Genomic DNA, 24795 nt, shown 5'->3' on the forward strand with positions numbered 1-24795 from the left:
ACCGCATACAATATATATATTTCTTCATATTTTTTCATATATGATATACATATATTATAGAAAGTTGAGAGACACGACTCAAACTTAAAAATCAATGTACTAATTATTAAAATTTTAAATTATTTGAGTTTTGTTTTATAACTTAACTCGAATTTAAAAAGTTTTTAGCATCTAATTTATAAAATTGTTACTCTAAATTAATTTAATTTATTTTTTGAGTTTGTTTGAATAAATAAAATTAATTTTTTGAATCGAGTTAAATATAGTTGATAATAAAATCTAATAGAATAATTAAATTTTTTCACCCCGTAAGGCAAGTAATCCCATTGTTTCTTCACTAGTTTTTATCTCTTTTATGTTGCTCAGTTTTCTCTGTCATTGTCGAGCGTCAAAATCAAACAGTTTGCACATCAAACCCATAATCATCACGCTTCTTTAACCACCACTCCCCCCATCCTTTCCTCACTGCTTCTCTCCCTAAGTTTCCATTAACCATTTCCAGTAAAGAAATCTACTCTCATGGAACCAACCCAAAGCTCCCCTTCCTCAAATCTTCACAATCACCCTTCAATGTTCTTCTTTTCAAATAACCCACATCAATACCATGAAAGGGAACCCATGTTCGAAAAACCCCTAACCCCCAGCGATGTCGGCAAGCTCAACCGCCTTGTTATTCCCAAGCAACATGCCGAGAAGCACTTCCCCTTGGCCTGCCCTGACTCGCTCGACAAAGTCTTGTTGCTGAGTTTCGAGGACGAGTCGGGCAAGTCTTGGCGTTTCCGTTACTCGTATTGGAATAGTAGCCAAAGCTACGTGTTGACCAAAGGGTGGAGTAGATATGTCAAAGAGAAACAACTCGATGCTGGTGATGTTATTTTATTCCAACGCCACCGTTTGGATGCCGATAGATTGTTTATAGGGTGGAGGAGGCGCGGTGCAGCAGTGGATGACGGCCACCCCGTGATGGGAAATATCAGCGGCGGCGGTGGCGATGAACGGTGGTGTGCTAGGGGATTGTATCATGGGGCTAACGTGCCATACCAACATGATTGTTTTCATGCAGGTATATAATTTTGTCACATTGTAACATTATCTACTTATTAAAAATATATATTTTCTAAATATTTTTACTTTAATATAAAACTTTAATGTAAAAAAAGGAATTTATTCTCACATTGAAGTGAGTGAGAGCTAATGTTATTGTCCTATTCGTGTAAGTTGTTCCTCGAAATTTGTTTCACGCTCTACCTGGTATTTTATTATAGTAATATATTAAGTATAAAAAAATTATTACTTTATTTTTAAAATGCTTTTTCTTTTTGTTCGATGCTTCCATTTTAATATGAATAAATATATTTTTTAATTAATTTGTTCTAGTAAAAGCTGTGATGATATAAGAGTTTGAGTATTAATATAAAATGGGGTGGGTTCACTGAATATTATTGAGCATCACATGGAAGCATGTGTTTTGAATTTGTGTCACATTTGCAGGAAGCATGGCTCAATATCAAGCCCCAGGTGGGAACCCAAAGAGGCTGTTGCGGCTGTTTGGGGTGAACCTAGAGTGCCAGCTCGATTACTCGTCCGAGCCATCCACGCCCGATAGCTCGTCCCTGTCGAGTCAGGGTCCAACCGCCCACCACTTTTAATCTCAATCATGGTAAGCAATGCATATGCATATATGATATATCCTATTAGTTTTTTGTTAGAATTAAGTTAATAATTAAGGAGTAAAGATGAGTTTAAACTATTAAAATATTAGACGGTGGTGCTGGTTGTAATGAGACATATGAACAGATAATTAGTCATTTGAACTGTTGACCGCTTGGCACGTGGCCTAATTGCATTAGTTTGGCTACTAAATTAGGATTAAGTGGAGACGTGGTTTCCTTTAACACCAACCATTTTCAAATTAAAAATACATAAAATAATTATAATCAGACGTTAAGTACCCTGACCAAGCTGTCTAATTCAGCGGGACTTAAGGATAACTATTTTTTAGATTTATATTTGATGGGACAATTATTTTTATATATTTCTAAAAGAATTAATTAATCAATAAATCAATTTTATTTTATCATAACGAAACAATGAAATTGAATTATTATTTTGAAATTTTAAATTTTCTTTAGATAATTATCTATTTTATTGATTGTATTCTTCCTTGAATTTTGTTTGTATTTATCGGTACAAAAATTTTATGTTGTTATCCATCCTAAAATATATCTCTACATATGCAGTCCGAAATATATACTTTTGATTTCGTCCATAGAATTCAAAGTCGAATTCCAATTAAAGCAGATATTGTTGCAAAAGAGAATGAAGATAGCAATAATGAAAGATGGCCTCCGAAATTATTTGATAGTTGGGTCAACATAGTTAGGCAAATATTGTAGAGATTTTTGGCATTTGGCGATTACAATGTAATTTATTCGTGTTTGTAACAGGAAAATGGGTTGTCCAAAGATATGATGGAGCAGATGAGATAAAGCTTTGAGGATGTTGACATGGCTCCCCCACTTTGAAGGTCAAAAGAAATATGCTGTTTTTTGCCAATGTAAAAAATGGTAACTTTTGGTTGCAGAAAGCTTTAGATATGACGGTGGTGGTGTGGTCAAAGTTAAAAACCTAGTGCTAATAATGTGGTGAAATAATAAACTCCGAATGTTGTTAATCGTTCAATCGTACAAACAGCTGAAGCTGATGACCATTAAGCAGGCCATCAGTGCGTATCGAATAATGGCTGCAGTGTTGTAACCGGCAAGCACACGTTGGAAAGCCAGATATCTTTATCTCCATTGGAAATGAAGTCCCAAAGTTTTAGTGGCTTTGCAAGTGGGAAAAGATCATCATTGAGCATGAATCAGTAGTGTAAATATAGTAACATTTCTTTCTCCCACTTGGCTTTTCCATCTTCAACAAAATGACCTGATTCTTTCGAAACTTAAATCAAACACTTTATGCTCACGATTCATTCGACTATTAGTGCAAAGCTTGAATTGAAATTCGACTATACACTAACAAGCCTCTAAATATGGGGACCCCATTTTATTCATTGCAAAACCTATCTGGTTTTAGGGAACTCAACTTCAGACGTTTGGTATTGCAACTTCTTACTACTTAATTAACTTCATTGAACCCATCAAGTGATTAAAGGATGTATTATTTTTTCGGGAGTTATTGGGTTTGAGGCTTTGAGCAGCTACACCTGCAAGGGGTGTGCTGTCAATGCTTAAGAATTTTTTTTTGAACATATACTACTTATAATTATCTTAGACTATTAAAAAAATCATTTTATTAAATTCACCTATAATTAATTTTTTTTGAGATCCATTAATTGACCGTGTGATTAAATATGCTTATATTATCTTATCTTGTATAGGTTCGAATCCTTACATTTACTTTGAAAATGTAATACCTCTATACTTAATAAAAAACCAATTTTTTTAAGAAAACTATTATTTTGATAACTAGTTTTGATATTTATTTATGATGTGGCATTTTTTTTACAGTTATATACCTAATTTTTTAATGGTGCAATTAGATTCTTATCTTATTTTTGATGCACTTAGATATTTGTTTTTTTTTTCTTTAGCACAATTCGGTACTTGGCTTTTTTAATTACATGTGTTCAATTTTGATTGGTTCATACTGATAGTTTTAATATCATTTAGTTAAAGAGAATATATATTACAGATTCACAAGTTAGACATTAAAATTTAAAGTACGAATGAAATTTTAAAAATTTGCTAAATACATTACACCCAAAAAAATTGGTTACATACCTAATTACATAAAACAAAGTTGAATGTCATGTTGCGAATAAATATCAAATTTAGTTACCAGAAATTATATTAACCCCTTTTCTTTAACGTAATAAAAAAATACTTATTATTTTTTATACTGATTTTTCTAAAAGCAGGATTAAAAACAGTTTTATATATTGGATAAACTATAGATTTAGTATCTAAATTATTACTTTTGTTCTATTTTGGTACCTAAACTTTATTTATTTTTTTCAAAATCATACCTAACGTTTTAGTTTAGGTTTCATTTTGATACCCTACTATTAGAACTGAACGTACTATTGTACATAGGGGTGGGAATAGGCCAGGTCAGGCTAGGCTTTAATAGGCCTGGGCCTGGCCTACACTGATTTGTATTGGCCTGGGCCTGGCCTGTGGCCTGTTAAAGGCTTTTATTTAGGCCTGGCCTGGGCCTATTTAAAAGCCTGGCCTGTTTAACAATAAACATTTAATATTTTCAGTTTAACCATTAATTTTAGAGTAAAATCCCTATTAAGTCACTCTAACTTAGTATATTTTACAAAGTAGTCACTCTAAATAGGTCAGCCTATCAGGCTTTTTAATAGTCCTAAGCCTGGCCTGTTTAGTTAAATAGGCTTTTAAAAAGGCATGGGCCTGGCCTGTTTAGTTAAAAAGGCCAGGCCAGACCAGGCTTTATACAGGCCAGGCCCAGGCCCTGGAGGCCGGCCTGGCCTATTCCCACCCCTAATTGTACGTGTCAGTTTTTATGGGTAAATCATATTATTTATCACTCAACTATCTTCTCCCTTATATTTTGGTCACTAAAGTTTAAAATTTTCAATTTAATTACTCAACTTCCAAAATTTTCATATTTTAATTATTCTAATTTATTTTATTAATATTTTTGTAACATGGTATTTTTTTATTATTATTTTATAATAAAAAGTAAATTTAAAATTCTACCCAAACTCGAAAATTATATCACAAACCCCTCATATATTAATAAAATAAGTTAGAGTGATTAAATTAGGAGTAATATGAAAGTTAAGTGATTAAATTAAAAAAATAAACTTCAATGATCAAAATAGAAGTGAGAAGATAGTTGAGTGATAAATGATGTAATTTACCCATAAAATAATTAACAGTATAGTACTAAAATGAAACCTAAACTAAACGTTGGGTATAATTTTGAAAACAATAGAGTTTATGTACCAAAATGGAACAAAGTAATAGTTTAGATAATAAATGTGTAGTTACCCTTATATATGTTAGGGTGAACTACCTTATTTGTCACTAATTTGTTAAGGTGTTTTCACTTTGGTCATTTATCTTTTAAAACTTACATTACATTCACTAAAGTCTTAATGCATTTTTATTACTATCATTGTCGTTAAGAAATATTGATATGACACATTAAAATATTTTCCTCTAAAATCCCCAAGGTTCTTAATTTGCAACCATCACTAAGGACAATTTTTTTATGAATAGAGTGTTCACCAATAAATTCCAAAATTGGGAAAGATTTATTTGATCAGAAGATTAACATAGTTTGATTTCAAGCTGATTTAACGGTTGATAGCGACAAATCTAAAAGTTTGAACTTTTAGTTTCAATTAGGATTGACTTGAGATTTATGATATTAAAAGGTTTTTTTTCGAAGAGTTTGAACCAAAAGAAAGAGAGAGAAGGAGAGTAGTTGCATTACTTTCTTATTGGAGAAACCATCGAATGGTGGCAGAAACGACGACGAAAGAAAGCGACGGTAATAACAATTTGAAATCAAATTATGTTAATATTTTGATCCAATGGAGCCTTCCCACTATTAAGATTGACCAACAATCACTCTATTCATAAAAAACACTCAACTATTACAACAACCGTAAACATGGAAAATTAGAGTTTTTGAGGAAGAAGACTCAATGTCAATATTTTCTAATAGCAACTAACGTAATAACCATAATGAAAGCGAATTAAAATTATAATGATTGTAACATAAGTTTTACAAGTTTGATGATCAAAATAGAAACACCCTAAAATTTCAGTGACTATCTGTGTAGTTTACTTTTTTGTATACAATTGATGTTGCCATAATTAGCAAAGCACATCCCACAAACTCCGACAACTCTTTTTACTTTTCCTCTACAAAAGACTGTTTCAAATTAAAAACCATCCTCTTTTACATACTTTTTTTCCCCTTCTTCTTCCTCTTCTTATGGATCAATTCACCACCCAAACAATCCACCAACTTCCGCCTAGTTCCGCCAGTATCAAGAGAGAGATTTGCTGCACTATCTGTTTCGTCTTCATCTTGATCTCTTCCATCATTACTTTGAACCTTGGGAGCTCTTCAAAGTCACTACCGTTGTTCCGTTTCGATCATTTCTTCCCTCGGAAACCAGCCATATTCCATCATAGACCACCCTTAAGGCCTTGTGATTATTCCTACGGCCAATGGGTTCGGGTTGACCATAAAAATCCGGTCCAGTTGTACGACGAAAAGTGCCCGTTCCTCGATCCCGGTTTCCGGTGTCGTAGGAATGGAAGAAAAAACGTCGAGTATCTCAAATGGAGATGGAAGCCCCATGACTGTTATGTTCCCAGGTATGAGAGTTTAATCATTTTCTCTGTGAATGGTAGGGTTGTTTAATTTCTTTAAACCACAGATTCAATGCCACCGATTTCTTGGAACGGAGTCGAAACGGACGGATCGTGTTTGCTGGTGATTCTATGGGAAGAAATCAATGGGAGTCCCTGCTTTGCATGTTGGCTCAGGATGTTTCAAACAAATCTGCAATCTTCGAACAAAACGGAAGCCCCATAACCAAGCACAAAGGCTTTCTTTCAATGAAGTTCCAGGATTACAACCTCACCGTCGAATACTACAGAACACCTTTCATAGCGGTCCTCGGTCGCCGACCTATAAATGCCCCCGCCCAAGTCAAGGTAATCGTTAAGGTAGACCAGTTGCATTGGCGTTCCAAACAATGGAAAGGAGCCAATGTCATTGTCTTCAATACAGGCCACTGGTGGAACAAAGAGAAAATTGCTAAAATGTACGGCTTCTTCATAGGCTCCAACGTGGGCAAAACTTTCGAGATAATGTTATGAAAGAAATTAATTCACGAGTTAATGCACTCATAAGATTAATTGTTCAAATAAGGTGAAATTCAAAGTGTTGGCCGTAGGTCGCCATGCGCTCCGGGCGACCTACCCTTGCTCAAACAGAGAGAATGAACGTGTTGCATGGCACATGCACGTCCCAACACATAGGTCGCCATGCCCTCCGGGCGACCTTGTAGGTCGCCATGCACTCTGGGCGACCTACCCTTGCTCGGCTTCCCTCGGATTCCCTCGCATAGCTCGTTCGGATGGCCTCGGTCGGATGGCCTCGGATGCCCAGCGTGTTGGGACGTGCATGGCACATGTAATCTCTTGTAGCTCGCCGGGAAGACATGGCGACCTACGGCCAACACTGTGGATTTCACCTTATTTGAGCAATTAATCTTGGGAGTGCTTTATCTCATGAATTAATTTTTTCTAGAACATTATCTCGAAAGTTTTACCCTCCAACGCGTGTGTATATATATATATGGAAGAATATCATAATTTATCCCTTAAATTCAGCATAATTATTGATAGAATTTTGTGTTTTTTCTTCTTTTTTTTGCAGGGGCTGCTATTTTCAGGAAGGCGGGACATTGAATATGACAATGGATGCCATGGAAGGTTTTACTAGGTTTCTTGAAACATTGATGTCATGGATAACCAACAACTTAAACCCACAAAGAAGCCATGTTTTTATCCGAACTCATTCACCGGTTCATTTCATGTAAGTGATCACAAAATTATATCCGTTCAATCTTATTCGTATAAAAAAACCAACATTTGTTTTGGTATTTTAACGCGTTAAAATTGTAGGAATGGCACATGGGATGATGGGGGAGTGTGTGATGCAGAAACAGAACCAGAAAAAGACCAGAAGAAGCTTAAACCCGAATCCTGGAATAATCAATATATTGGCAATATGACCAAAGAAATGAACAAAGGAAGCTGGAAGGTCCGATTGTTAAACATTACGTATCTGACGGGGTTCAGGAAAGATGGTCACCCTTCCAAGTACCGTGAGCCGGGGATTTCTCCGGTTGCACCCCAAGATTGCAGCCATTGGTGCCTGCCTGGTGTACCAGACACATGGAACCAGCTTCTTTATGCTCAGTTACTTTCAATGGAATTTAGAACCAAATGATCCCAGAACTGGGGAAATCACAAAAAAAAATAGACAAAATTTACAAATTATTTACAACCCAAGTGATCCCCTAAATTATGGAAAATGATTCAAATGAAAAAGAGACATAGAGGTTTCTTTGCTTGAGGAAATTAATGGATTTTGTATCTGACAAATATAATTCAAGTGCAAAAAAGATATATTAAAAATCTAAATTTTGTATTATTTTCTTTATAACTATCAAAAGGTTGACATTGAAACTAACAAAAACAGCTATAACATAAAAGAGATTAAAGTATGATATAAAATGATATATAACAAATACGATACGAATATATAAATTTCTCAATATCATTAATGTAACTTAAAATAATATAAATGTAATTATAAAATTAAAAAAAATTACATAAAGACAAGTTGGAAGTTGTTTAGCATCATATTAAACAAATACCATAAATGATTACAAGAGAAATTCTTATTTTATGGAGTAATTACAAACATTTGGAATTTTATATGGAACACGAAAAACTATTCGAAAGTTGGAAGCTTTAGGAGTGGAGTAGTAGAATGAAAGCCCAATTTAAAACTATCCAGATCAAGCCCAAGGAATCCTTTAAAATTGCTTTCGCTTCTCCTCTCCTATTCCCCTAAAACTGAAATCGTTGCTTGTAAAAAAGAACCCTTGTTTTTTCTTTGAAAGATGTGGGCAAGTTCAGAGGGAGGTGCACCAGAGGTTACTCTAGAAACCTCAATGGGTGCTTTCACTGTTGAGGTAAAACTCTACTCTCTTTTTTTCTTTTTACTGAGCTTTCTTCAGTATATATTGGGTTTATATTCATTGGCTTAGCCCTTTTATTTTACTGGGATTTTCAGCTATATTACAAGCATGCACCAAGAACTTGTAGGAACTTCATTGAACTTTCCAGGAAAGGTTACTATGACAATGTCAAATTCCATAGGATTATCAAGGTTCCTTCTTTTTCTTCTTTTTTCTTATTTGTAATTGGTGTTATTAACTTTTTTTTAACCTATGTTATGATGTAGGATTTTATAGTCCAGGGTGGGGATCCTACTGGGACTGGAAAAGGTGGAGAATCTATTTATGGGTATGATTTTTATCCCTCTTTTCCTAGTTTAAATTGGAGACTGCCCGTGATTTTTATTTCTTATTTATCTAATGTGATTTAGTCTAGTGCTTTTGTCTTTTGGATAATCAAGCCTGGAAGTTACTTTATAATTGTTTTATTAATATGTCTTAATATTGGGTCGGCATCTGTTTTTCCAATTATTGGTAGTTTAAGAGAAAGTGATTTTGTAAGTGTGATTTTGATTACTGGTTTGTGTTTTTGTTGATTTCAGTCCTGTATTTGATGATGAGATAAAATCTGAGTTAAAGCATACCGGAGCTGGTATTTTATCCATGGCTAATGCGGGTCCGAATACAAACGGAAGCCAGTTTTTCATTACTTTGTCACCGGCACCGTCTTTAGACGGTAAGGATGTGTAAGGATGTTATTCTTATTGGTTACAGTAAAAAGTAAGAACTATGTTATTCTTCATATTTACATGTTTGGTTGATCCCTGGAGGAAATTCTTGAAATTGGTAGATTTGGCAACACCTAGCACTACCCTTCCTTTTTAATATCGAGATCCCTTTTGTTATCCACTGTTTGACATTATGACTTCCTATCTGCAATGTCATCACCAACTTCTATGTTATGTTTCCAGTAATTTGATAGCTTTGTTTAGAGATCAAATAACTGTTTGAACTTTATATGCTCTCTTAATGTGAAAGCTAAAAGCTATTAAAGTTCAAGCTGATCACTTTTACTGGATAATTTATCAGTGATGTCCGTCCAACATATGCAGAGCAGAGTCTCAAATTGATTTAGATGTTATTTACATAATGGTTAGACTTATATTAAATTATCTCCATGAACTGCGTTGGACTGGTGTGTCAAGACCAATTAGATTCGGGGCATACTATCATCGTAAACTAGCTTTGAAGCTATTATCGTGCTTATCATTGACGACAGTAAGTTTCTAGAGCTTGTTAAGAAAAAGCAGAGGCAGTAGAAGTTAGTTCATGGTTTTAGGGGTTCCCATTTTCTTTGATTTGCTTCAGATCAATAAATCATTTAACTCTCTCTTTGACCTTGAAGGCCAATCCAGTTACATAAATTGACATAATGAACTGCATTCTTCCTTTTTGTAAATAGCTTGTTGCACATAAGAAACATAAATCAGTGATTTTTTTACGAGAACTATAAGCTCGATTCTCTCCCATATCCTGTGTTTGTGGTATTTGCACGATGTAATATTGTGTGTTTTTTCCTCCTTTAGCTAATGAGATATCATGGAGTCTCTTGCAAAAATGCATTGACTAGCGATTCTTTTGAGCACAGGTAAACACACAATATTTGGAAGAGTATGTGGGGGAATGGAAATTATCAAGAGGCTCGGTAGTGTCCAAACTGACAACAATGACAGGTAAATTCATGGCTTGTAATCACTTCACTTCTGTTTATTGCCTGGTCTAGAACAACGGAATTTCATTTGTGGGATTCTCTTATTATATCGGTTGGATCTCAGTTCAACACTCAACCAATTACTAAACGTTATGATCCTGGAATTTGCTCTTAAGGATTTGATTTGCTGTTTTCCTTCGTTGATTCAGGCCTATTCATGATGTGAAGATATTACGGACTTCAGTCAAAGACTAGCACCTGAGGTCGCTCTAATGCTAAGGAATGCTCCCTTCTTTTCCCAGAGTAGTTTGGAACTGGATCATTCTTAATATTTTTATGTTTAGCCGACGTCAGTGAAGAAGGAACAAATGGCATTTCTTTGTAGAACTCATTACATTCACCTTCTATACTGTGCGGATTAGAAGGGCACCTCTGCCTTTGAACTTGGTTAATTATTAAATATGATTGGTTTGATCGATAATTGATGAATCTGTTGAGTCGATTTTCAATTTTTTTCTAATCAAATCGACCAGTGCTAATTTAACCATTCCAGGCTGCTAAACCAGTTTCTTATGGAATTGAAAAGTAGGACACTGAGGCTGCTGAATCATAAAAAAAGCCATAAGATTCAAGTTGGTTCTTATTTTTTAACGTGGCACTAACACGTAAAACTGTAATAATGTCACCTACTGCCACTGTCAAAACTACTCAAAACAAAAGCCATGGGTATTGTTAAACCAAAACTAAACCTCTCCTCAAAATATACAATACCATATCTAAATTTCTACGGTTTCTTTAGTTCATGGGGGAGAAATTTTAGAGCAATTCGGTATCAATTCCGGTAGATCATAGCATCATCTCATCCCTATCTGCTATTCTTCAATCCATATTTTTACCAGTCTGCCGGCATTCTTTCTCCCGAAAAAATGGGAATACTATCAATCGTAATATTGGGCCGCAACCTATGTTATCCACCAGCCTCGGGTTGTGGATATGATAGATATTTGTACCTTTTAAGAGGGTTGTTCCCCCGGAACGAACTTCGAATCAAATTTTAAGGTAACTGTGAAAGTGCAAAATATGCACTGAAAAATAAGATGTCAGCTCAGCTTGCCGGAATTAGTAGTCTGGTTCAACTGACTCCTGCTGTCTTCTAAAGCGGTGTGATTCAGCATAGCCAATGGAGCCTGAATAAATCCGTTGGACTCTTTTGATCCTTGAGAGTTGTCTTTTGAGATTGTTACCCTTTCAGGTTCGATTGTTTCAATAGTTCGCTCTTCGAGAATGCCCTCTTCTTTTAGCATTTCCATATATCGTAAAGATGGGGCATCACCCTTACAGTACCGGTGCCACATGCTCCGATATGCTACCTCCAAACCACTGATAAAGTTCTGTCCATCACAGACAGGTGACTTAGACATAAGGTCTCGAAGACTAGCTCTCAGGTTCTGGAGAGCAGTGATGTCCGAGGCAAGTTGTAGTGCCAACTGGACATATTCATCTTCATTTTTGGCAATCAGATGTCCTAACCCTGAATTGCAGGTACCCATATTACTACATCAGAGTGAAACCAGAAGAAAAATGATGAAACGGCCAAGAGAAGTTATTGAAAGCCAGACAGATGCAGCTAAGCAATAGATATTAACAAGTGAAGCTCCTTACCAACTTTGCTGAGAAGACTGACACCAACGTTATGAGCATGCACTGAACCAGACATGGTTACACATGGCACCCCCATGTATAACGATTCACATGTCGTTGTTGTTCCGGCATATGGAAAAGTGTCCAAGCTATGCAAGACAAGTAAAAAAAAAGTTAAAACGTCTAAAAGGGATGTTACCCAAACCACTTGAACCGACAGATAAATGAACCAAAAGGGCAGGTCAGACACCACTCGATAAACACTTTTTTGTTAACGCAAATAATGCAGTTATATTTACCTAATGTCCATAAGAGAATACGCTTGCATGTGGTCATGATTAAGAAGAATTAGAGGGAGAAGATCAACACGAAGAGATTCTAAACCCAGTTGCTCTAGTGTTGTAAGAAACTTCTGCCTAACACTGTCACAACAAAACGGCTTGCATTTCACCACCAGTCGGGAGTTTGGAACGGCACATAATATCCTTGCCCAAACTTGCAATACTTTGGGTGTAATCTAGAAATGGTATCAAAAAGAGGTTAATGATGAATGTCATAGACTATTAGAAACAATAGGTTTAAGTTACAGTTACCAAACGGTACCTTTGCCAGATTATTAAAGCTACCGAATGTGATGAAGCCATTGGAAAGAGCAGGAGTTGGTGAAACAGGTCCAGCCTCCGAGGAAGGAGTATAACAAAGGAAGCATTCTGGAAGTCGGACTAACTCCTCGACATGCCTGCCATTCAATAAGTATTATATTCCAAATAGAAAACATATTGCATATCTCATCTAACACAATAATTCTAACTGAAAAAATGGCGTCAACTAAGATAAAAAAACGGGACTTACATCTGCTTCGTACCAGGAGGATCCGCAAGTGAATCAGTTATTCGGTAATCAATGGTAGGCAAACCAGTAGTATTGGGATAGCCAATCCAAGTCACCTACAATAAAAAACATAAGAGAAAATGCCTAGTATACCATATCAAGTGCCTACCAAAAAGCAAAATCACGATGCATAAACCCAGACCCTCCACTGAAAAGATTTCATCTATTATGGAGGCTCTTTTAATTCCATTGATGACAGAACTTAAACTGGAAACAGTTAAAAGAAAACAAAAATATGGCAACTTAAGCATACCTGAACAGGTGCCGGTCGACATGCCATCATTCCCAATTTGTTGTTTGCTGTATGACCAGTAAGCTCAACCAAAATGTCAATTTTATCGTCTCTAACCATGCTTGCAACCTTTTTTTCATCAATACCATATATATCCCTCCACACCCCACCCTTTCTAATGACTTTTTCCCCAAATCTATTAGTTTTTGCATCAGCCTGCAAAACAACAAAAATATAAGTCAGGAAGGGAAACATAGTCCATCAAAAATCCTCATAAATATATCCAAAGCATCACCTTCACCACCGCTGAATAAACAACCACTTGGTATTTCCCATAGTCATGATAAATAAGAGGGGCTTCGATGAAATAAGATACAGAATGAGTAAAATAATCTGGAGAAACATATCCAATCACAAGAGGTCGATCTGGATCTTTTGGGTTGTCCCATGAATCATATTGTGGATATAATCTCATAAACCGCCTTCCCCAGTCCCTGTTTTTAAAATCAAATTCAGAAAGCCTCGACAAAGCTGATTTTAAGATATGTCAAAGATGACGCACCCAGTTCTAGGAAGCACTCACTTGAATGTACATGTAAATTTTCAAACATTAAGCAACAAAGATTATCAAACAGGTCAAAATAAAACACTTCTGAGAGGGAAACTAAAAAGAGATTTATCCAAATCATTTTTTTAACATCTGCTTAGATATATATAGCAGGGCACTGGAGATATCATCACTACACTTAATATCCAAATCTCAATGTAGCTACTGCTTTCATCATCCATTTCTTTCTAAAACTAAAACCAAGAATTAGAAAGAACATTGGCATTGTCGATCATAATGTATGCATTTCTATGTTGCATGGAGAAAAGTATATCAGACAAAAAATCAAACAATAGTAAGCAAAAGTGCATTTGTGAAATAAACAGTTATGACAAAAGCAATAGCTCAAAGCAACATGACAGCACAGCCGATGGAATATAGTTCACAATTTAACGGCTTAATGAAATTAGTTCATACCTACATAAAATGCAAAAGTAAATCATATTTAAAATAACTAAATATCATGATGATCCAAATATCTAATTACAGCAGGAAGAATATTTGTAGTGATGCAGAAAATAGAAAGGCATGTAATTAGTTCATATGACCATTCTTAAATACTCCCAGGAAGACCACAAATGTCGATAATAAATTCAAGCTATGGTGACGAGTGTTGGTTAAACCTGTGAGCCTTAAAAAGTTTATCATCATCTCCTTCATTTGTGTAGTTCATTGCCAGAAGTCGGTTCTGCAAAGAATGTGTAATATGATGCATTCAGAAGGGACCAATAAAAAATGACAGCCACAACACCAACATGGAACCAGCATAATCTTTTTTCTTGTAAATTTTGTTTTTTAACTGAATGTAATTTGCCTCGTAGCAAAACATTACAACTTACACTATATAAGATTAATGAAATGGTACCTGTCCTGCATTACGAGAATCGGGATCTATCTTAAGGCACTGCTCATACGCTGCAACAGCCATGGATATATTGCCAGCATCTCTGTAAAGAACCCCTGAAAAAAGTATACATGGAGAATATACTAAAAAAATGAAAATTATTTGCCAAAAAAAAAAGTATGTATGATTATGTATCTTTCAAAGTAACGAAGCATGGCATGTACATGGTGTCCCGGAAATGTTTAAAGATTTTGGAGCAACATAACTAAGAAGCAAGAGAAAAACCTAAATTGTTATAAGCTTCTGCATATGTAGGATTGGCAATGATAGCTTTCTCAATCATGCTAGCAGCAGCATCCATTTTACCCTGACAATATCAAGCTCGTAGTCAATCACTGTTTGAGACATAGTCTAACAGTTAGATCCATAATTACACTTCAAACCTGAACTGTGTAAACAACACCAAGGTTGTTCAACGACTGAGAGAAGTTTGGTTTGATTGACAAAGCCAACTGCAAGAAGATATTATTAATATGAAGATCAAGGAATGCAATAGAAAATGGAGGCTTAAAATACTGGACAAGAGTCAAATATTGCCTGATAACATTCCACAGCTTTATCAAGGTTGTCTCTATCTTTGTATATTACTCCTAAGTTGTTGCATGCCTCTGCGCAGTGGGGGTTGAAGTGGAAAGCAAGTTCATAGAACACAACTGCCTAACAAACAAAGATCAATACTTAAATTGTTATCTCACGCAAACAACGAGAAAACAACCTACAAAGTATGTATAAGAAAAACTTGTACCATCGATGACAAATAGAAATCTAGTTCCACAAAGAGAATCGTGCACTTCCAAGAAAAAACAGCTCAAGTAATTACTTACCATATCAAATTTCAGCATTTCACCATAAGCAACCCCGAGATTATACATAGCATCCGCATAGTGCCAGTTATAATACAAAGCCTTCTTGTAACATGCTACACCTTGGTTAATGTCCCCCTCCAACTTAACCTGAAGAGACATTTCACTGAATGCAAAATCAGGAATAAAAAAACTCAGAAATCAATTATTAAAAAGAAAGTACAACGGAACTGACTTCCACAAACAAGTCAATAAGGGTTGCCGATGACGCAAGAAAACATTTTGATCTGATGAAAGTGTTGGTCAAAGAATGAACAAAATATATAAAAGATTCTGCAAAATAATTATAAGAACCAATGCTATTGTGTCAAAAGCAAAAAGTATGTGTTCGTCAATCAGAGATTCAGACGCTATGGTTAGAAGGGAACTATTCAAATATCTCAACCTACAGCCTTTATGTTTTTCTGTTATAAGTAGTCACTGTGTATTAGGATCACAGTTTGATTCAAAGTCAATTAAGGACATAAATTATGCAACAGAGATTACAACTTTCTTGCAATAAATGCAACTGCAATGGCCTCCTACAGATCATATCAAGTCTTTTTCCCAAGAACAGAACTGAATTCTCTGTATAGGTCTCATGTCTCTAGAAGAGTAGGACACAGATGGACATAGCCACATAGTCCTCGAGTGTTTTAACTGGCCAAGTTTCAGTAAAATAAGTAACCTGTAAACTATGGGTTAAAGGTCATGAAATAAAGCCAGAAACAAAACTACGTAAAGAGTACTTAAAAAAAATTTTGGATGATGCTATTTAAAATAATGAGGTAGAGAAAGCACCTTTGTTCCCAAATCTGTCAAGACAATTGCCATATTATTTTTTGCGATCTCAAAATTAGGAGACACAGCTAGACACCTGGTAAGAAAATAATTAAGAAAACAGAGTCAGTAATGATGAAGAAAACACTGAAATAAACCAACTACAAGTAAGGACCAGCAGACGACAAGGTTAAGCAACTAACTGCATAGTACCTCTCGTAACAGGCAATGGCAGATTCTAAGTCACCACGGTTTTTATAAATGACACCCATGTTGCAATATGCTTCAGCATACATAGGTCTCTCTAGTGCAGCCTTCTCATAGCAGCTAAGGGCTGTGTCATATTGCATCAACTCGGAATAGACAACACCAAGGTTATAGTAGGCAGGCTGTATAAATTTGGTACAAGTATATAAATATGTAATATATATTAGCACAACTAGGGGAAATGGGAATTAAAAAGACCATGACTATATGTAGAAAATTTTAGTTACAACAATTACTAATGAAGGAAAGAAAGAGAATGAGATTACAGAATAGTGTGGGTCTATTTTAAGAGCTTCATAATACTTCTGAATTCCCTCCTGTGTATTGCCAGCAAGCTTCAAGCTGGTTCCGAGATCAGTTAGAACAATGGATAGGCATTCTGCAGCTGGTTTGTATGAAGGGTCTGCTCTTAAAGCTTTTTGGTAAGACTGCATAATAAACGGGAGCAGAATCAAATTGCAAGAACCCACAGATAAACCATTAGTCAATGAACCAAATATGGGCATACCACAGCAGCATCTGCCAGACGACCTTCATCTTTGTATAGAATACCACAGTGAGTGAGAGCACAAGCATTCTGTGGATCCAATTTGATGGCTTCAGCAAAGCTCTCAAATGCAGGCCTTCCCATGTTCTGCATCTGCAAGCATATACCTTTTCCAATGTGGGCTTCAACACACCCATTTTCTTTCTCCAAGACACTACTATATATGGCAAGAGCGTCGACAAACTTGTTCCTGGACCGAAGAATGTTAGCATAAGAAAGAGCATCTTTCCCTTCAAATTCCTTTTGTGTGGGAATCAAATCAGCTGTTAAAGTACTTGGACCAGGAGAAGACGATTGATCTTTTAAGAAACCATTTTCTGCAATCAGGTCCTTCTCACTGCCATTAACATCTTTCTCGGTCCAGGCCATCTAGGTATTACTATAATCTCACCTTTCTGTACAAATATAATCAAAGGTATCACAAATTATTAATCTTAAAAAGGTGACATCTTTAGCTTCAAACTTTGAATCAGTAATATGATACTTCTCCTTTCATGCAATATAAATGATAATGCTTACACTAAAGCAGCTCAAACAAGTATATAACAAGAATAAGTCTTGAAATTTACAAACATGATTACACAATTAATCATAATATAAATTTCTAAAAATTACATGTGATAAGTTAAAGCCTTCTAAATAGATTATTTAACACGGAATCTGTTTTTATGGTTTCAAACACAATTTGAATGATTTACTCATGATATTGCAAGGTTAATTCAGTAATGAAACACAAATATAGTTTTCAAAAATTTTGATCCAACACCTGCAAGCTAAGTAATTTGAACAATTAGGCTGAAAAACTAAACCTTATTTTAGGTTTAACCAGAAAATATAGCACTTATCTGACTACATGAACAAATGCTAATCAAAATTTGATCAAATAATTAACATTAATTAAAAAGTAAGGTTTTGAAATTTACCTAGCAATGAACCTACCCAAACTAAATCTAAACAAATGGCTCCTACAACTCAAGAAACAAATTACTTTTTTATCACTTCAAGAACACAAATTGAAACCCTAAGGAAGGCAAACTGATCAAAGTAGACACACCATTATAGAAAATTGATCGAAGGCGGTCGAAGCCCATATAACCTTAAAACCCTAATAAAAAACACAAAGAAACAATTTCACTTTAAGACCCAAACTTGTATCAAACAAAAGAACATATAAGTTTAAGGATATTTTCTGATTAAAAAATGTAACTTTACAAACCCAACAAAACAAATGAAAAATAAAAAAGACTAGGGATCTAACACTTCCTTTTGGAGCAACCAAGCTCTGCTCCAAACTATAACAGCATATTTAACGACAAAAAACAACACCCAAAAAGAAATACAAAAGTTAGAATGGGTGCAGGATTAGTGGGTGAAAAAGGGGGGGAGTCTTTTAAGAATAAGACCGAGTCAGTCCAAGTTTAATGAACAAATACACACACAAAAAAGGTAACTTAAAGAATAAGGGAAAGGGTGATGTTTTTTTAATTTTATTTGGTGATTAAAAAAAAAAAAGGAAGAGAAAATGGGAGGTTTGAAAGCTCTGGTTTTACAGACAAAGGATTTGGGGGTGTTGGACGTCTCTGAGAGAGAGCCCTGTCTGGTCTATTCCTTACGTACAATATGTTTTGGGCATAATAGTGACAGCGGACGTTGTGATTGGGGCGATTTTTTTCGAAAAATTAATGGTTTTTTTTAATTATTTACGTGTCATATATTGTTATAAAAATATTACTAGCACTCTTTTGTAAAAGACTATACCTTAGAAAGGGTGCATTTACTTAACTGATACATTTTGTTTGTAATATTTTTTTTAATATTCGTTGATCAATATTTCTTGAAATAGTACTATTTGGCTGACGTGGCGTAAAGGCCTATCTCTGGGGACGCGTTTTCACGAGATTCTGATGACTTGGATGCCACGTGTGGAAGGTGCATCTCCGGAGACGCGCCTTGCATTAAATGTCATAAATGCCCCCATCCGTTTTTCCCCCAACTACCCCTCCTCCCCTATATAAACCCCCTCAACTCTCCTTCATTATTCACACCAAAATCATCTTCTCCTCTTATATAACTCAAATTCTCCAACAAATTAAAAGTAAGACTAAATTGATAAAATATGTAACTATTGAAGATTAAATGTGTAATTATATTAATTTTATTAACTTATGCATCAATATTTTCTTTAAATATTGATAACAAATGACTAGATTGATAACATTTAAATAATTAATTAATAAAATTAATAGATCGATAATAAAAAAATAATAGATATATAACAATACGTGTAATATTATAATTTCATACATTTAAAAAATATATTCGATAATTCTTAAATTATAATCGAAACACTTTACATAACATATTAATTATTTATAATAATAATAATAAAAATAAAATCTGTATTATTAAAAGAAATACCAACGTGCCATCTGACTCAACAGAACCCAAATGAAAGGCGCGTCCCCGGGGATGCGCCTTTGCGCCACGTCAGCCGAAAGGGTGCTACTTCGGGAAATATTAATCAACGGGTGTTAAAAAGAAAATATTACAGATAAAAGGCCTAAGTTAAGTAAATGCGCCCTTAGAAAGACTATGACTTACGACACGTGACGTCACATACAGTTGTGGCCCATAAATTGAACATTTTTTTGGATGAGTGTTAGATCTGTAATTTTTTTTTAAAAGAATGTCTAATAATTAATTAATTTCTATTACGATGATATTGTGTAAAAACGTCACAAAATATTAAAAAAATAGCTAATTAATTATTATATAATAAAATTAAGTATTATGACCATAAATTATCAAAATAATGATGACTCAATTATCAAAATAAAACGAATTAAAAATATAATAATAAAAAAAAATCAATAATGAAAATAAAACATATTAAAATATTTAGTATAATTATAACTCATATATTTTTAATTATTATATTCAAAATCAATTATAAATTATGATAAATATTTTTCGTTATTATCATCATCATCGACCAATTAATGGAGCATATATATGAGTTATAATTCAAATTAATCATTTATTCTGTTATTATTCGAATTAATTAAGAAAACTTATAGTAAAATATTTCTAAAAGAAAAGTATAAATACATATATAAAAATCTAAAGATTTTAGTTGTTTTGTGTTACTCTTTAAACTTGTAACAAAATTCAATAAAAAAGGTAAAACTAAAAGATATCACTTATATATTTAAAATATTATTTCTAATATTAATTTTAAAAAATATTAAATAAATATTAAATTCTAATTTTATTAAAAATGAATACACATTATTAAATGTTGTTAAAAATAATAATTAATGAATAATAATTCATTTGATCTCTCAATTGTAATTAAAATTTTATTTTAATATTTTTTATATTTTTAAACAATTAATTTTAAAAGTTAAGAAATTTTTCAAAAATACATGAAATTTATATTTTTTTTAAATTATAAAATATTTCTTATTATTATTATATCATCATCATCATTTTGAAAAAGAAATACTAGTTATAAAACTTTTATAAAATTATTCATATTTTAAATTACATACCCTCAAAGTTTTCTTAGATTAGACTATACGTATAGGATTTTGAAAGGGTCAAAAAGGCATCAAAAAGTGTCAAATGGTAATTAGTATACATAACTATATTGTGTAATTTCATGCAAAAACCAAAATTTTTCGAGTTATAAAATAATTTGCAAAAACATATTTAAAGATTTTAATGCATAAATTTTTTTGTACAAAAAAATAAAAAAAGTTGACGTTTTTACACAACTATTACCTTAACAGAAATTAATTACCTGTTAGGTACCGTTTCAGAAAATTTTATGAATCTAACACCCATCCTAGAAAGGCTCAATTCATGGTTGCGCCTTTTAAGACGTGGCGTCACAACATTTAAGATGCAGTGCATGGGCTGCTAGATCCGTAATATTTTCTCTAGCAATGTTTGACACGTAAATAATTAAAAAACAAATAATTTTTCGAGAAAATCGCATGTTAAACCATTAGTTAAGTCAAAGTTAACAGTATATAAAAATTCAAATGATAATATGAAATGACATCATTATACAAAATTGTTATGGTTTAATTTTAAATTATCAAAAATATTTACTTTTCATATAACGATGTCATTTCATATTATCATTTGAATTTTTATATACTGCTAACTTTGACTTAAGTGTTGGTTTAACACGATTTTTGTCATTCAAAAGATTCTTTAAATAGAAAAATTAATTTAATAGATTTAGTATCTTAACCTAGAATGTTTCTCATTGGCAAAAGTGCTCAGATAATGCATGTGGGAAAGTTTATTTCCCAAAATAATGCATTCAGGCGATTATGTCCTCAAATGGGGTGAATGCTACAGGAAACATGCATAGCTTGGGATCTCTCAGTGTCTTATGACAAAGGGAACATATTTCTCGACGTCTTCATCTTTACTGTGAATTCTCCAGTGTTGCATTCATTCAAGAGATCTCTCGGCGTCTTCAACACAAAAATTTCCATGCAAACATGGATCTCTCGGCGTCTTCCATGCACTTGTTTGGGGAATGCTAGGCGTCTTCAAGCATTCAAATATTATGGAGATTGCATGAAATTAACTAGATACGTTAATTTCAGGGTTTGTCTGCTACTCCAGCTTTTTTCAGTCCAAACATATAATAAAGAAAGAACAAAAAATGTTAAGTGATATTAGTTCATTTATTTTATCATAGATATTTATAAGAAATGAGGAAACTATTCGATTCAAACAAATTTATAGATTATATTCGATTCAATTATTCGAATATATATATAATATATATTATATATATATATAATATATTTATTACTTAAAGTTTAAAACGTCAATTTTAACTCTTTACTTAAATGAAATTTTTTTACTAAAGGTTTCGAACTTTAATAATAAAAAACTCAATTTAATAGTAATGATATTCGATTCAATTACTTAATTTTGATACTAATAATTTAATAATGATTACTAATATGATTAGTACTAATGATTACTAATAATGATTTACTAATTATTATTAATTTAATGATTTAATAATAATATGATTTAGTAATGATTACTAATAATATTTTATTATTAATATTTAATAATTACTAATAATGATTTTATAATTATTACTAATAATGATTTAATAATATTAAATAACATAAATTTATCTTTATATTTAAATTTTTTTTACTAAAGGTTTCGAACTTTAATAGTAAAAAACTCAATTTAATAGTAATGATATTTGATTCAATTACTTAAATTTGATATTAATAATTTAATAATGATTTACTAATAATGATTACTAATATTGGCGTTCTTGTATCATGAGATGTACAAGGCGTCATTACTTGTAAATGATGCATATACGACTGAAATAGGTGGATGCACGATGTTATTACAATCGTGGGCATGACACAAAATTCTATGGTTAATACCGATTAAGCGAATTGCAGTTAACTTTCCTCTTGCCGGAAGATAATTTTTTTTATTTAAAATATTTGATCTTAAATTAATTAAAGAATATTTTGTAAAGGAAAAATAATTACATAATTTTATTTTGATTGGTATACAGATGGAGTCATAAGATAGAAAGAACGGGGTTGACGCACAATATCGTGAAAGAGTTTAGATTGACATCAAATGTAAAGTTGAGGTATATATAAAATTAATTAGCGAATTTATTTTTTATTATGTTTATATTATAATATTGTTGTTTATTTATTTATTTGAATTTTATAATTATTTAATTAAATAATAACTATATAATTTTGTTTTATAGTTAATTTGGAGGTCGTACGATGATAGAGAAATTATGTCGTGCGTACCACAACATGTCTGGGAGGGTTGTCAATATTGGTGTGCTGTTACACCATTGATCCATTTCGCATTTGTGGAGTTCCAATTTTTCGATAGAGTGTTGAGGCAGTTCGACTTCGACCAACCTATTCCAGGAATTCTAGAGAATCATGACGCTCTGCACAAATTAGATGGGCGGGATAGGGTCAGTGAGGCATGCCAACCATATCAATCATTGGAACAATAGGGATTCATACTTGCCAACGCTCACTCCCATACAAGCGGGCGACTTTGACTTCCAGAGTTCGGATTACCTGAATTATTTTTGGGAACATGAAAGTCGTTCTTGACAACGAACAGAGAAAGACGACGATTTATAGAGTATAAGAAAAAATTTGGTAAAACCGAGAAACCAATAAGGACTGTGAGTGGGAGTGAGAGTGGGAGTTCTTCTCACCGTGGAGCAGAATAAGAGGCAATGTATAATATCCCACCAGAATCTTTTGATCACACAAGATCATTTAATCAAGTGTTTGGTGATTCTGGTGTTACGCCCTACACTCCTCAGCTTGTTCCTCATTAATCACTCATGTTTGGGGCAACAAATGATTTTGATCAGATGACATCTATGATGATAAATACGAGTATTTGTCCTCAGATGGGAGAGCATAGTGGTGGTGGGAATATATTTACAACACCGGAACCTATGCCCTCGATAAATGAGCAGGTTGGTTGTGATGAACAAACTCCTGAACAAGTGCAATGACCACAACGAAACCGACGTGCACCTCGACATTATTATTCAACAACACCCTGACACCGTCAAGAGTTGTAAACACTTTATATGTTTGAATTATTATTAAATAAATGAGATATATTTATATATCGTTCATGGTATGCTGATAATATATTAATTGATAATAATTAGTAAATCATTACTAAACCATTAAATATTAAATTATTAAATTAATAATAATTAGTAAATCATTATTAGTAATCATTATTATTAATCATATTAGTAATCATTATTAAATTATTAGTATCAAATTTAAGTAATTGAATCGAATATCATTACTATTAAATTGATATTTTTACTAATAAAGTTCGAAACTTTTAGTAAATTATATATATATATATATATTCAAATATAATCTACAAATTTATTTGAATCGAATTGTTTCCTCATTTCTTATAAATACCTATGATAAAATAAATGAACTAATATCACTTAACATTTCTGATTATTCCTTTATTATATGTTTGGACTGGTAAAAGCTGGAGTAGCAGACAAACCCTGGAATTGACGTATCTGGTTAATTTAATGCAATCTCCATAATCTTTGAATGCTTGAAGACGTCTAGCATTCCCCAAACGAGTGGATGGAAGATGTCGAGAGATTCACGTTTGCATAAAAAATTTTGTGTTGAAGACGCCGAGAGATCCCTTTAGCGAATGCAACACTGGAGAATTCACAACAAAGTTGAAGATGCCGAGAGATCCCAAGCTATGCATGTTTCATATAGCATTTACTCCATTTGAGGAAATAATCACTTGAATGCATTATTTTGGGAAATAAACTTTCCCACATGCATTATCTGAGCAGTTTTGTTATTATCAATTGAAACAATAAAAAATTAAAAATGATCATTTTAGATATAATATTAAAAAATAAGATAAAATAATTTAAATAATATTTAATTTTATTAATATTATGATATATTAAATTTATATATCCTTGTACCCTAACTAATTGGCTGCTATAAATACTCTCTTTATCCTCCGTTTGATTCAGGGTTTCGTTCCATATTCTGCGATCTCGTAG

General features: G+C 33.2%; 4 protein-coding genes and 1 long non-coding RNA gene across 8 annotated transcripts; 4 read left to right on the forward strand and 1 right to left on the reverse strand.

The window, feature by feature from the left end:
• Positions 1–448: 448 nt before the first annotated feature.
• LOC120200834 (B3 domain-containing protein At2g36080-like) lies at positions 449–2722 on the forward strand. Its single transcript, XM_039201581.1, has 3 exons — positions 449–1063; positions 1492–1660; positions 2448–2722. The coding sequence occupies exons 1-2, from the start codon at positions 520–522 to the stop codon at positions 1647–1649; spliced, it is 702 nt and encodes a 233-aa protein (XP_039057512.1). The 5' UTR covers positions 449–519; the 3' UTR covers positions 1650–1660; positions 2448–2722.
• A 3257-nt stretch (positions 2723–5979) lies between these two features.
• LOC120200777 (protein trichome birefringence-like 8) lies at positions 5980–8123 on the forward strand. The gene is made up of 4 exons (XM_039201525.1): positions 5980–6368; positions 6431–6820; positions 7438–7596; positions 7686–8123. Exons 1-4 carry the CDS (start codon positions 5980–5982, stop codon positions 8011–8013), a joined length of 1266 nt encoding a protein of 421 aa, XP_039057456.1. The 3' UTR covers positions 8014–8123.
• A 494-nt stretch (positions 8124–8617) lies between these two features.
• On the forward strand, positions 8618–10727 carry LOC120200778 (peptidyl-prolyl cis-trans isomerase CYP18-2-like). The gene is made up of 6 exons (XM_039201526.1): positions 8618–8764; positions 8866–8961; positions 9037–9098; positions 9352–9485; positions 10398–10482; positions 10670–10727. The coding sequence occupies exons 1-6, from the start codon at positions 8693–8695 to the stop codon at positions 10713–10715; spliced, it is 495 nt and encodes a 164-aa protein (XP_039057457.1). The 5' UTR covers positions 8618–8692; the 3' UTR covers positions 10716–10727.
• LOC120200779 lies at positions 9506–10183 on the forward strand. Its single transcript, XR_005523598.1, has 2 exons — positions 9506–9867; positions 10001–10183. It is a non-coding gene; the product is annotated as an uncharacterized LOC120200779 (long non-coding RNA).
• A 430-nt stretch (positions 10728–11157) lies between the features above and the next one.
• LOC120200835 (probable UDP-N-acetylglucosamine--peptide N-acetylglucosaminyltransferase SPINDLY) lies at positions 11158–18591 on the reverse strand. Of its 4 annotated transcripts, none has more exons than XM_039201584.1 (18): positions 18432–18591; positions 17133–17566; positions 16891–17052; positions 16571–16746; positions 16379–16454; positions 15560–15688; positions 15273–15392; positions 15119–15187; positions 14961–15042; positions 14697–14791; positions 14455–14519; positions 13520–13718; positions 13246–13440; positions 12954–13048; positions 12705–12840; positions 12401–12618; positions 12123–12250; positions 11561–11991 (listed from the first exon to the last, which is right to left on the reverse strand). In XM_039201584.1, exons 2-18 carry the CDS (start codon positions 17538–17540, stop codon positions 11561–11563), a joined length of 2784 nt encoding a protein of 927 aa, XP_039057515.1. In that variant the 5' UTR covers positions 17541–17566; positions 18432–18591. The 4 variants fall into 4 exon arrangements, with proteins under 4 accessions (XP_039057516.1, XP_039057515.1, XP_039057513.1 ...); XM_039201582.1 differs by having other exon boundaries at positions 18436–18590; XM_039201583.1 differs by lacking the exon at positions 18432–18591 and adding an exon at positions 17666–17919 and having other exon boundaries at positions 17133–17625.
• Between the last annotated feature and the right edge of the window lie 6204 nt (positions 18592–24795).

Source organism: Hibiscus syriacus, unplaced genomic scaffold (genome assembly GCF_006381635.1).
Source record: "Hibiscus syriacus cultivar Baekdansim isolate YM2019G1 unplaced genomic scaffold, ASM638163v2 tig00006570_pilon, whole genome shotgun sequence".
NCBI lineage: Eukaryota > Viridiplantae > Streptophyta > Magnoliopsida > Malvales > Malvaceae > Hibiscus > Hibiscus syriacus.

Coding starts and splice junctions, on each gene's coding strand:
- LOC120200778 (XM_039201526.1), top strand. CDS start 8,693: ATGTGGGCAAGTTCAGAGGGAGGTGCACCAGAGGTTACTCTAGAAACC. Junction 8,962..9,036: donor AATTCCATAGGATTATCAAG/GTTCCTTCTTTT, acceptor GTTATGATGTAG/GATTTTATAGTCCAGGGTGG. Junction 9,099..9,351: donor GGTGGAGAATCTATTTATGG/GTATGATTTTTA, acceptor TGTTGATTTCAG/TCCTGTATTTGATGATGAGA.
- LOC120200835 (XM_039201585.1), bottom strand. CDS start 17,540: ATGGCCTGGACCGAGAAAGATGTTAATGGCAGTGAGAAGGACCTGATT. Junction 15,043..15,118: donor GTGTTGTTTACACAGTTCAG/GTTTGAAGTGTA, acceptor TGATATTGTCAG/GGTAAAATGGATGCTGCTGC. Junction 14,520..14,696: donor ATTCTCGTAATGCAGGACAG/GTACCATTTCAT, acceptor CATTCTTTGCAG/AACCGACTTCTGGCAATGAA.
- LOC120200834 (XM_039201581.1), top strand. CDS start 520: ATGGAACCAACCCAAAGCTCCCCTTCCTCAAATCTTCACAATCACCCT. Junction 1,064..1,491: donor ACATGATTGTTTTCATGCAG/GTATATAATTTT, acceptor TCACATTTGCAG/GAAGCATGGCTCAATATCAA.
- LOC120200777 (XM_039201525.1), top strand. CDS start 5,980: ATGGATCAATTCACCACCCAAACAATCCACCAACTTCCGCCTAGTTCC. Junction 6,369..6,430: donor CATGACTGTTATGTTCCCAG/GTATGAGAGTTT, acceptor TTTAAACCACAG/ATTCAATGCCACCGATTTCT. Junction 7,597..7,685: donor CATTCACCGGTTCATTTCAT/GTAAGTGATCAC, acceptor TTAAAATTGTAG/GAATGGCACATGGGATGATG.